Raw genomic sequence first — 13,366 nt, 5'->3', positions numbered from 1 at the left:
GTACATCTTTAACAGCTCAATGATATCTTGACACCATCCTGCGGTCAGTTGCATTATCCTTCGTGGCACATCATTCTGGGGCCATTTTCCAACAAGATAATGCCAGGCCACATACTGCTCGCATATCTCTGGACTGTTTCTGTGCGGTTGATACTCTTCCTTGGCCAGCAAGGTCACCAGACCTTTCTCCAATCGAGCATGTCTGGGGCATGGTAGGCCGCCAGATTCGGGCACCACAAAATATCGCAGATCTGGAGCAACAACTATTGAATGCCTGGCAGAATGTGTCACAGGATGACATTAGGAACCTCTACCACTCCTTGCCTTGACGAATTCAAGCATTGCCGTCAGTGGTGGTTTGACCAACTACACTCAATGGGTAACCAATTTGAACACTCAATGGGTGATTGTGAGCCGTGAACAGGTACTATGGCCTTGATTTTTAATCATTTTATTATCTGTGTATGAGTTATACACATATTCAATTTCATCAAAAACAAGCCCTTTCTTCATTGCACTTTGATTTTTTTTGCAAAAGAGTGTACATGACCATTTTGTTCAGTTAATAAGAAAATGTTATTATCTAAACAGCATGGAGCAAAGAGCAAACATTTTATTTTAAACACGAAAACATCAAACAAAGACAGATAAATAAGAAAAAATTGAGAATAATTATTTATTTTTTGGGCAGATATCCAAGTGACATTTATAATCCCAAAGAGATGCAGGAACAACTATAGACAAATTATGAAAATTTATTTGATGATTGAAAGAAAAGAAAAACTCCTTTGCCTGCTCTACATCACCCGCACAATGATTAAAAGCATGACAGTGTTCAATTTCAAACTTGTCAAAGAAATAAAAATTTATTATTCCACAACTAAACACCACAATTGTGAGAGCAAGTTACAATCACCTTCAAAAGGGAGGAATATGTCTTCAAAAACTAATTTGCTTCTATGACAAAAACCTTTTGTTTTAGAAACATACCAATAGTGAAGACACTATTGGTATGTTTCTATGACAGCAATGGAATCACAAATTTTTTTCCAAAGGACAAAATGTCAATGTAACTTTTACTTAAATATTTTGAAGAATTTACGAGAAAAAATATTTTGAAACCAACATAAATACTTTTAATTATAACACTCTGCTACTTTAATTGCAGAATTTTAAAATTAAGAATGTTAATTGTGGTTCTGACCATAGTTTGACCAATAAATTATCTTTATTATACTACTCTTTTTTCTTCTACTTTTCTTTCAAAAAAAAAAAAAAAAAAGATTTCCTGTCTACACTAACATTTCATCTAGCATAAAATAAGCTAGCTTAAAATCACATAAAAAAATTCTCCAAATTTACAAAATCTTTTTTTAAGGTGTGGGGAGGGGAGAGATAACTATACATGATATTTAGCAGTAACTTGCACAATTCTCGAAAAGTTTAAAAATGAATTTTTTTAATTTAATTTTTCTATTTTTAGGCAGTTCTTTTGTCACAGAAAACATTCTGAAAATTTTCATTTTTAAACCATACAATTAACATTTGGCTAGTGATTGCAATCTGTAGCTGTACCTTCAATTTATATTTTGTCTGCTTTGTTAAAATATTTCATATGAAAAAGCATATCTTCCGAATGTCCAATCTATCAATCACATCTTTTTCTACCCATTTCTAATGTTTAAGATAACATTACTGTTTGATGGTTGCAGAATTCAAAATAAAACTATGACAAATGCATTTACATACACAATATTTTCCATAATATATAAGCTTTCTCATACAGTACGCAGCACTTCACCTGAAGAAGTGACAGTGGAGATTTAAAGAGCTTTTCAGCTCCATCAGCATGCAATCAAAATAATATTTTTACACAAACTGCAATATCCTACAAAATATACTCTATATTTCACTCCAGAGAAGGACAAGAAATACAAACAAAAACTAGTACATTTAATAAGGAAAATTCAATCTTAAATAAAGAAAACCAACCATCATATTCCGGAAAATAGTCAACTAAATGGGAGTACATAATCTTTTCTTCCAATAAATCTTTTTTATTCAGAAACAATATTACTGAAGAATTCTGGAACCAGGGATATGTGATAATTGTTTTAAATAGTGCTTTACTCTCTTCCATTCGATTCTAAAGAAAGAAAAACAAACAACATGAAAAAATATGCTGAATATAGTACCACTATAGTATACAAGCTATATTAATTTTAAAAGGTAATGGATAAGTTGGCAATATTCACCAACAATGAATAAATCCATCAAAACTATAATTATTTGGATTACAGATGTTTGGAACTCTACACATCCAGATAACTTTTTTTAATTTAGCATAGCAAAAAAGCACATCTATATAAATAAACATTTAATTCCATTGTTTTACTTTAGTTGAAACAAAAATAGGTTGTGCATTCAGCAAATAAAAATTCATTTCATTGCTTAATTTTGACCCTAAAAAAAAAGTGCTAATGCTCCATTTCTTTTCATATAAAAATATTTTACTTCTTTTAATACAAGAGCTTTGTTAAAATAAGATTAAAAAAGGGGGGAACATTTTTATCTCACTTGCATTATAGTAAATAACAAATATCATATTATTAATAATAATACGTGCAAATAATTGGGATAATTTGTACAATTTATCTTGTTTCTTAGAAAAATACAGATAATTGGAAAAATATTTGAATCTTCAAAATATCTAGATGAGTTGCAATCCCATTTAATCCACATATCTGTTTTTCTACCTTAGATAAAATTCTGTAATTATATAACCAAAGGCAATGTTTTTAAATCAACATGATAGTTGTTTTCTAATAAAATATATCTTATATTTAATTCACAGCATATAAATATAAATCAGAAAGAAATTTACATATTCTGCACTTTTTAATACTTTTGCAAATAAAACACAAATAATTACCATTGATTAGAACTAATTTTATGGGTAAACAAATTACACAAAAATTTAGAAATATAATAAAGCGATTCAATTTTGCATGACTCTTTTCTATCCAATAAAATTCTTGATCATATTCCGGATATTAAGTAAATGCCTAAAAAATATGAGGTTCTAAGTTATTATGCAAATGATTTTGGTCGTAGGTTTTTCCAAAAATTTCTTTAGATAAACAGTTTTAAAAAATGGTATGTCTAAGCAGTTTGTGATATATAGTTTAGCCTAAAGAAACATTTCTTCTTTCAAGTACTTGATTAAAAAAAAGCCTATGGAATTAGTTATTTAAAATAATAAATATATAAAACATAAATCACTGAAAATTTCATTGCTAAATAAAAGATCTGCATATAAACAGAGAATCAACACCATCATTTACTCAAAAAAGATGCATATAACTCTGAATTTGATAATTTTATTTAAACTTTGCATAATTAAAATTAACATTTAGAGTAAACACACAGTCAATTTTCTCATGATGGCCACTTCTGAATGTGATCAGTACTTCTGGGAACAAAAAATGAAAACTATTATTGATAATTAGAATTATAATCTCTAAGATGACTACTCCCTAACCTGATTGTGATCATCATAAACTATAAAATATACAGTTTTGCTACAAAAAATAAATTATTTTATGTTCTTTAAAGCATTTTGATTGCGTCGTAAGCTAATAAGTTGACTCTGTAATATCTAAAAAACTTGGCAGTCGAGGCAGTTTTAATTCCATTTTTATTTTCCAGTTGAAGTTTGTGACCACAGCTCACCTGGCACTCTATTCATGCTTATTCACAGAACATGTAAATTTTTTAATATTATTGCAATAACAAGCAAGACTGCGGAATTACATTCAATCAGGATAGCAAGCTAAGCTAAAGTGTGTAGATGGAAGCATACGAAGAGAAAGGTTTTGGTTTAAGGTTACAGTTCCCAATTATTTCGTCATCAGCCTGCGTTGCGCAGGCCATGCAAAATAGAATGATCTAGAAATGATGCAACTGAGAAGTTATTACGATTTTTAGAATGGAGAGGGAGAATTAAAGTTTTACCATTAGTTTAACCCTATGACGCGAGCGATATTATTTTTATAATTTTTTTAAACTAAAAAACTCTAGAAATTGAATATTATGATCCTAGAGACAAATAATATATGAATTAAAAAAAACCTCTTCTTGCCCATTGTTCTGTGGGTAGTGGTCGCACTGTGAAACCATCGCGCGTCTAGGACTTTGAAATTTACTGAGGTAGTAGGGGGAAAAAATTTACCTTTCTACATGCACGTTTCCAATAAATGACGAAATTTATGAATTTTTAAAAAATGTATGTAAGAATTGCATTATATATAATTTTTTTTACATTATTTTACAAAGTAAATCGTCAGGAAAAATTAAAAAATAAACATTTATGTAATTTTTCTATAGCAGTGAAAATATAAGTATCTACATAATAAGGACGTTTGGCTAAATGAATAAAAAATTCAGTAAAATAAGGATAAAAAAAAGACTCAGTTTTTTTTTTTTAAATATCAAAGAATAAATTTTTTGTGACACTGTTCAAAGCATGTTCTGTCATTTTGGTACATGCATAGACCCACATTGCACGTTTTTCGCACATGTATCTTCTATGAATGTTTCTTCTTTGTGCTACAAAATGTACACTGCTTGGATCTAAATTTCACTGTTATATGTTCAGTGTTACTTAGTTTCTTTTCAGCTGGCATATCAAGTTTGTGGTTTTCTATGTGAATGGGGGGGGGGCTTGGTCTTTTTGGATTTTGGTATGGATCATTCATTTCCCATTCATATCTATTTTATTCGTATTTCGTCACAAAATATTCAGAAAATATTTTAATTTAAATAAAACTTTACGCGATTTCTATTTTTAATTATAGCAAAGTATATTTACATTAAAATTTAAACCGCAGGAAATAATTTATAAAATCTCAATACTAGCTTGGAGAGCAAGTGGGCTGAGGTCAGAGAAAAATCTCTGGAAAAGAAAGAACTTTTTACTGGGCAGGAGCATGTATTGTTTAGTAATAAAATAACTCTTTGGTTTTAAAACCCTTATGTATATCTGGGCAAAAATAAACATTCCTATCTGAGAAGCAAGCAAACGCCATTGTAAACAGCAGTGGTTTCAAGGCGCGACCACCGAGCCTCAAGAGCATTGTGAGCATTGTGACACAATGCTCTTGAGGCTCGGTGGTCGCATTGTGACACAATGCTCTACTGGTGCAGTGGGCACACCCTGAAACCACAAAGCAAATGCCATACATATAGAGGGTTTTCTTTATGTATGCCTCAAGAGCATTGTGAGCATTGTGACACAATGCTCTTGAGGCTCGGTGGTCGCATTGTGACACAATGCTCTACTGGTGCAGTGGGCACACCCTGAAACCACAAAGCAAATGCCATACATATAGAGGGTTTTCTTTATGTATGCAGCTTAATTATTGCTATTTTTTATTGTTTATGACAGAAATCATGATGTGCGATGAATAACTTTTTAAATTTAAAGTTGTTTATATTAATAAAACACAGTTTTGTTTCAATGAAAACGAATTTTAAAAGGCATCCGATTTGAAGTACTTAGTCCTAAAACATGTATGATTCTGCAGTCATTTTGTGTTATGTAGAGGTAAAAGATCAGTAATCAATTGATTTTCACTCAAAAATTTCGGAAAGAAGAGGAGGAAAAAAAAAATCGAAAATTGGTGGTTTCAAGGCGTGACCACCGCGTGCCAAAAGGTTAAATTATAATTTTGACTCACATATTTTTTTATCTTACACACACACACACATATATATACTATACGCTTTTTAGTTTACTTTTATTTTGAATATATATACATAAATATTCAAAATAAAAGTAAACTAAAAAGCCTATGACTTGTGCTAAAGGTGCAAAGTAATTACTGGTTTATTACTTTGACGCTTTAGTGCAAGTCATGGGCCTTTTAATTACTTTTGAATTTATACTCTAACTAATAGCAGCTTTTAGTGCTATTTTAGTAACAGCCTACTCTCTATGTATTATCTCCAAGAATAATTCCTGTTTTCTAGCCAATTTAGGCAATGCTTTCTTAAACAGAAAACTTCACTTTACGATAACCCTTTTTACTTCCATCACTTAATACAGTCAAAAGTCGTTAATTCGGACACCCATAATCCGGAATGATCTATAATCCAGACCTCAAAGCTAAAAACTTTCTGCGCATGCACCGTGTTGACACGTGTGCGTAAGACCTTTTACCACTGCGCATATGCGTGTGTGCAAGCGCAGAATACGTTTTCGCGTGCACGTTTTATGTATAACGGATGGTATAATCTAAAATTATCTAATTATCTAGTTCAGTTAATGTTGATGATTGCGTTGTTCCTTAATTTTCGAATTGGATCCGGCTTATTATTTTTTGCAGACTGTAAGAGCAATACTATAAAAGTAAACTTGAACTTTCGATTATGTCAAATAGAATTTCCGATTCTGGAGCTCCCAAAGGATAGTACAAAACGAAAGTATGTTTCGATGTCCATCACACATAAAGTGGAATTGCTGCAAAAAATGGATAAAGACATGAAGAACGTGACAGAGAGGTTAGTGAAAACGAAAGAATTTCGATTGACAAGTTAGTCAGTATTCTCGGCACAGCAATTAACGGGACTTGAACAACGGAACTTTGTAACTGAACAAGAAATTATGTCTGTTTATAGAATTAAAGGGAAAGTATTATCACATAAAACGAAGCAACTTAAACAACTTACATTGGAAGAAATGTTTAATAAAGTAAATAAATAGATATTAAGCTTTTTTTTTTTTTTTGTAAATTTTGATACCTTTTAGATCATAATTGTTCTTTATTTCATAAATTACGGTTTCATATTTTTAATTTTAGAATTTCTACATGCCATCTTACGAGATTTAAACTGATGATCTATAATCCGGAATCGCCGAAGTCCCGACGAGTCCGGATTAACGACTTTTGACTGTACTTGCATTTCCATCCATTTAATTTTAAAATTTTGAAGGCAAGTTAGTTAATTTTAACTTATTAGTTTGATCTTTAAATTTTTAATTAACTATTTACTTTAAACTTTAAGGATTGTATGTTTTATCTTCTTATGATTTTGAATTACCTTTAGTGTTCTAAATGCATACTTTTGTTTTTGAGTTTGAAGATGAGAGTGTAGGGTATATGTCTTCTAAAGTAAGCATCCCGTTCAGTTTAATTGTAAACTTTAATTTTAAGATTATTTGCTATTTATTTTGTTTAACAGGATTCTTTTGGCTTAAATGGACTAAGGTCTTTATTTGAATTGAGTATTAATTGTGACGTATGATTTGGATGTAGCAAATAATTTGATGCTTCCTTGGAAGTAAGATGAAACACTCTCTCTTAATTTAGTTGTTATTAATTGATGGTAGATTAATTTATCACCTTGATAAGTCGATTAATCTGCAATCAATGACGATAGTTACTTTTTCAATACTTAAAAATGTTTACTTTTGGTTTTGGTATTTTTGCGATTAAATATATTTTCTTAGCAGATTTTTATGTTTTTAAGCTGACTGTATTAAAAATACAGTACAAAGTCTGAAATCCAGACGTCCATTATCCGGACCTCAAAACCACCACCAATGTTTTTCTCCTAGGCTTTACGGATGCGCATTTATTTCCCCCCTCCGCGCATGATAAAACATCTGGAAAGTCCTGATTCCTAATTTCACTTCGACACTAAATAAAATACCTTGTTATTGAAGAAAACAATCATTTTAGCATAAATCTGTACGATCAGTAATTTGACTTCGTTGCTGCGTATCTACTTGGCACATATCTCAAACCGAAACATTCCACATAGATACATAGTTGATCTGATGCCAATCTGGTGAATAATTATTCATAATCATTTTCAATTCCAACGATAACAGCAGAAATAATTTTAAGGAAATCTACAGATGATAATTTCTAAATCAACACGTTTATACTTTATCAGTGTGATGCAATTTTTTAAAATCTTGACTTAGTGGCTAACTCTTAAAAAGATTTATCACAATCCTAAACTGATCAAAATAATTTTTTCATTCTCTGCTACAAATCAACAATTTAGCGGCACCTAAACAGATGGCTTCCATTTTTGGGATATTGCAATTGGTTACCTTCATTTCAAAGCCAGCAATTCAGCCACAAAATGCATGCAAGTTCCAAATCTTAAATCATTAACTTTAGTTAATGCTGTTTTAACAACCTTAAATTATAATATTTGCAAAATCCAAACTGAAAGCATTACGTTTTGAAACACAGTTAACACTTACTGAATATTGGCAATCTATGGCAAAGGATTTTGGCATGACAGAAAAAACCACCAATGTCTTAAGAAGCTGGTTGTAAAAGTTGTTCTAAATAAAGTTAGGGGGAAAAAATAAAACTTGAAATCCAGTATCTTTGATGCGGATAGTAGTTATAACCCAAATCTATGACTTTCTGCCAATATTTTGGTAATTTTTAAAGCATTTGACAGAGAAACTTGGTCGCCGTGAGTCCAAAAGCAGATCATCATTTTAGATGTCCTGTGCAGAATAGAATATAGCACCAGTAAGATGTACCTGCAGATGTGAAAAAGGTAGAAGTCCAAAGGAGTTTGTGATGTATATTTAAAATAACTATAACTGTAATAGCACTCATACTATGCGATTCCATTGTTGTGATGCACGTGTTACTGTGTTAGCTGAATGTCATGTTTAAAAATGTAATAATAAAAAATTTTGAATTGAAATATAATCAATAGTTGAGTCTACTTTGAAAGTATAGAAGTTATTAAGTTTAACAAACTAAACAGGAAGTTAGAGTTATGCCGGGGCTATATGGTGGATGTGGTCAAAGATCCCATTCAAGGCTGTATACCAGTGCTCCGCAACCTTTTCTCACCTGCGACGCACAAAAAAATCATTCTGGAGTTCCGAGTTATCAAGGAAGTGCCGAAAAAATTCAAATGCTGACACACTTACAATCGCACAACAGTGAAATATATAAAAACATTTAAAATAGACATTTTTAAGGAAAAAAATTGTCATTGTGTATTAAATACATGATAAAAAATTGCAAAATGTCAAATACACGTATTTGATTGCAGCACACCTATATCCTACTCCCGGCTCACCGGTTGCGAAGCACTGCTGTACACTACAGGCGGAGAATACGAACACATGCGGTCTTGCATTATCTTGATGGAACATTAGCTTTTTGTGCGGAAACTCAGTTTGACATTTTCCCTTGATAGTAGCGTCAACACGACTAGTATCTTGCTGTAAACCTTAGTGTCGAGGGTTTTACCTTTTTTTTTTTTCCAGATAATCTTTGTGGATAATCCCATCAGATACAAAACATCATTTTTGTACGTAAAACTGCCTTTTCAGACTATGTTGTTGAAGTAAATCCACTTTTCATCACATGTGATGATGCAGTCCATAATTTTGTGCTTGTGTTAATATTCGAGCAGATTACTGCAGGCCCAAACATATCTGTCCTTATCTGCTTAAGTCAGCTCATGTAGCACCCAGCAATTGAACTTAGATGTCAAGTTTATATGATGCACAGCACAACTAATGGACATGGTACTAACGTCTAACTTCTTAGCAAGTTCTCGGGTGGTTGTTTACTGACCTTTTTCCACAAGTTCTCCCAGGTGGGCCTCATCAACATCAGCAGGCTGGCCAGAGCACTCTGCTTCTTGAATGCCGTAGTCCTCGTTTTTGAACTTTTGGTATCAAACCTTAACGGTGTCATATGATAAAAAATTAGTACCTAAAGTACACCTTAGTAACATTGGTACTTTAATTTCATATGATTTGGTGTCACCAAATCATGTGTTAAGTTGTACACATGATTTGGTGACATTCTGTAGCTGACTTTTTGCAACAGAAATGGAAATAAATTATGGTTCTAATTTGGTAGCATGGTAGTTCCATTTCCGACACCTTGTATTTCATGATAAGGATTTTTTTACAAATTTCAGACTTTTTTTACTAATATATTTAGAAGTATATTCAAACCTTGCAATAGTGAACTTCAAGGAACCAAACGTTTGATTCGCTATATCCGATCTGATGGGATGGGTGGGTGGGTAGGAAACTGTTTTAAAACACAATGTAAAAATCGATTTATGAACCACTTAAAAACAGTGATAGCACTGTCACGAATCTCAAAATAAGAGAATAATTTTAATTAAAATTTTTTTATTAAGGATTAACTGCAATTATCATGCAAAATTACTAATTTTTAATGCCTTAATTAATATTATATAATAAATTAATCAACATAAAAGTCGTGGTTTAGATCTATCCTTTCAGTTACATATTTTCATCTAAAATACGTATTTGTGACTATCAATAATCAACTTAATAACAAAAAATATATATGAATTTCCCTTTAACTTTCATTTCACTTCTAAATGCAAAAGTTATCTATAATTTTATGCTGGTGTGATGCAGACTGTAAGAACATTTATCTATGTTTTTGTTAAAGAAACAAAATGGTTATTAGTTTCACAGTTTATGTGAAAAACAATTTATTAATGACACACACTGCAACTAGCAGGGAGTTTGCTTTTCATGTGTTCCCCATTTCTTCTTCATTTTTATCAACATCAGAAGAAGAATTTTCAAAATCAGTATTTCTCATTTTAATTTCTGTGAAAATATCTTCATCATGTGGATCTTCGAATGCAACATCATTATCGGACATTTGGAAAAGCTCCATACTGCCCTCTGAAAACAATGAAGTGCCTTCTTCCACTAGTTTCTTATCGATAAGCAAATTCTAGTTTTCATTTCTAAGAGCAGCCAAGCACTAAAATTGTTGAATACAGATAGTTTGACCTTGCTTCAAAGCTCAGTGTGGCATTTCCGTATTTTCATGGGTGCCGCCCCCTGTGTAATATGGATACAAGACAGTTTCCCACACAGCATCTTCCACAAATACATATGTTCAGGATCAAAGTTGCGTTCGAGGGCAAGAGAACAGTTTTAATCCAAGCTTCACTTTGACATTTGTGTGTGAAGTTATCAGTAAAAAAAAAAAAAAAAAAAAAAATCACCTTTGGACTAACTTTTATAACTCCTTTCAAAACAATTCTAACCTTATCCATATCTTACAAACAGCTTCGGAGAGATTTTCCAAATACCCAATTCCTACAACACACAAAATCATTCATACTGGCACATACAAGAATTGTGATCAGCAATTTTGACAGTTTCTGTCAGTGCATCTTTGGTCTTCAAATTTCAAAATCTAGTTTGGCATCATTTTGTAGAACAGCCCAGTTTGAATGACACTGAAAATGTTTCACTTTGCACTAGCAAGAGACTTCTCCTAAATACTCCCCCCTCCCGGCCCATTTTTCAATATCTAAACTGAAAATGTTCTCCCTGATTCTCTGACAATTTTCCCTGAAGAAATATAGCACAAGGTTTAAGATAGAGCCAGATTTTAGATCATTAATTTAAATCTAGTAAGATGACATGCAAAATTATGAAATGGTTGTTTACGGAATAATGAAGCATTTGTAATTTTAAAGGAATCAACATTTACAAAAGGTTAATAATTTGGTTTTAAAAGGTTAATACTTTCTCTTTTGCTTTACAAACAGCTTTAACTGCATCCTGTTATTGAATGTGGTAATGATATTTTTATTATTCTGTTTGAAATAAGCTGGATATTTTGCAAAACAACATATTGTGATTGATTACTGGCGGCGTAAAACCAACTCCTATTGTTGCTATGGAATTATAGACAGATTTGGAGTCTTTAATGAAAGGTGCCAAAGGAGTGCTATGAATCTTGTTGAAAAAAATCTTAAGAAGAAAGCTTTTTAAATTGCTGTAGACCAGCAAGTGAATGAAGACTCATAGATCCTTCAATTGTGTATGAGCTTTATGATACTTACCATATTCCTACACCCAATCATCAGGTTTTTCTCACAAGAGTGGAATGCTGTTTTAAATTTAGATAAGCTGGAAAAACATCTGGATCTTGCTTGGAACATCTTGCTTGGAATGTCAACAAACACCCTTCCACACTGAATGAGTTTAAAAATGCTGCTCTAGCAACCATACATTTCAGGTACCCTCCAGACAAGTGGTTCCATCTTTACACGCATGATTCAGCAGAAAATGAAATAAAAAATGCTACTTCTGAAGTCTATTCAAGTAATTTTAGTATGAGCTGTGGGAAGTATTGTGATAATTCTGAAGACAGTAGCTATAACATATGCAATGAGCTATAACATATGCAATGATAAATTAAAAAATAGACAAGATCAAAATATTGTGTTTTTCATTGATTCACAAGCTGCTATTTTGTCACGTACCAAGTCTAACTATAATGAAAATGTCCAGGTTCATTCTACTAAAACTTTTTGTGCTAAGGGAAAACAGAAAGAGCATTGTTCTTCAGTGGATTCCGAGCCATTACAATATTTCTGGAAACGAGCAGACAGATAGACTTGCCAAGGCCTGATCCCTTATGGTCCAACCTGAGTCTCCTTTATCTTTGCATAATATTAAATGATTTATATATAATAAAATGAAAAATAGCAGAATATCCTCATATGTTGATGCAGCAGTGGATAAGAAGTGGAATATCCTGCTCAACAAAAGAAATAACCCCCACCTCAGGCTGTTGGAGTTACTTGTTTTTATTATACAACTGATCATGATTGTTTACAGCAACATTTACATCGAATTGGAGTTAAGGATTCAGCTTGTTGTCCTCTGTGTCTCATATGTTGATGCAGCAGTGGATAAGAAGTGGAATATCCTGCTCAACAAAAGAAATAACCCCCACCTCAGGCTGTTGGAGTTACTTGTTTTTATTATACAACTGGTCATGATTGTTTACAGCAACATTTACATCGAATTGGAGTTAAGGATTCAGCTTGTTGCCCTCTGTGTCATCAGGGTGATATGGATGGAGACCACCTCAAGAACTGTCATATTATTTTAAAGTTTATTACAGACAACTTTATGGAGGCTAATTTTTAATTATTACTTTTTTACACTTTCATCATTCTATTGGTCTGCCCATTGACTAATGGTCGAAATGACAAAAACGGATGTAGGATTTAAAAAAAAAAAAAAAAAAAAAAAAAAAAAAATTACCTCATTGAATAGAAATAATGCAGTCTCAATTTTCAAACATGGCAAGACTGCAGATATGGACAAATTGTATACCCAGCTGATATCAATTTAACTACATTCATTTTGTATTTTTCGAATAATACTCACCTTGCCTTCAGTAAAAAATGCTATACAGCTCAGTGCACAGATGAATTTTCACAAAGAAAACTGTCCAGTACAGAGTGAAAAAGAGGTAGGTCAGGAAAATATGAAAAATGAAAGATAATT

At 32.0% G+C, this 13,366-nt stretch overlaps 1 protein-coding gene across 2 annotated transcripts in view; it reads right to left on the bottom strand.

Annotated features, from left to right (window-relative positions):
- LOC118203417 (guanine nucleotide-binding protein G(q) subunit alpha) overlaps positions 1 to 13,366 on the bottom strand; it is a 72,865-nt gene that overhangs the window by 24,006 nt on the left and 35,493 nt on the right. For both annotated transcript variants that reach the window (XM_035375695.2, XM_035375694.2), the window contains exon 6: positions 1,993 to 2,146. In XM_035375695.2, the coding sequence (XP_035231586.1) occupies positions 1,993 to 2,146 (154 nt within the window). The remainder of the gene's footprint in view (positions 1 to 1,992; positions 2,147 to 13,366) is intronic.

The sequence above is a fragment of the Stegodyphus dumicola genome, chromosome 10 (genome assembly GCF_044657685.1).
Source record: "Stegodyphus dumicola isolate Sdum_Otavi_A_Nest chromosome 10, ASM4465768v1".
Classification (NCBI taxonomy): domain Eukaryota; kingdom Metazoa; phylum Arthropoda; class Arachnida; order Araneae; family Eresidae; genus Stegodyphus; species Stegodyphus dumicola.
Note: the sequence above shows the minus strand (reverse complement) of the source record. Positions and strands in the feature narration are given on the sequence as shown.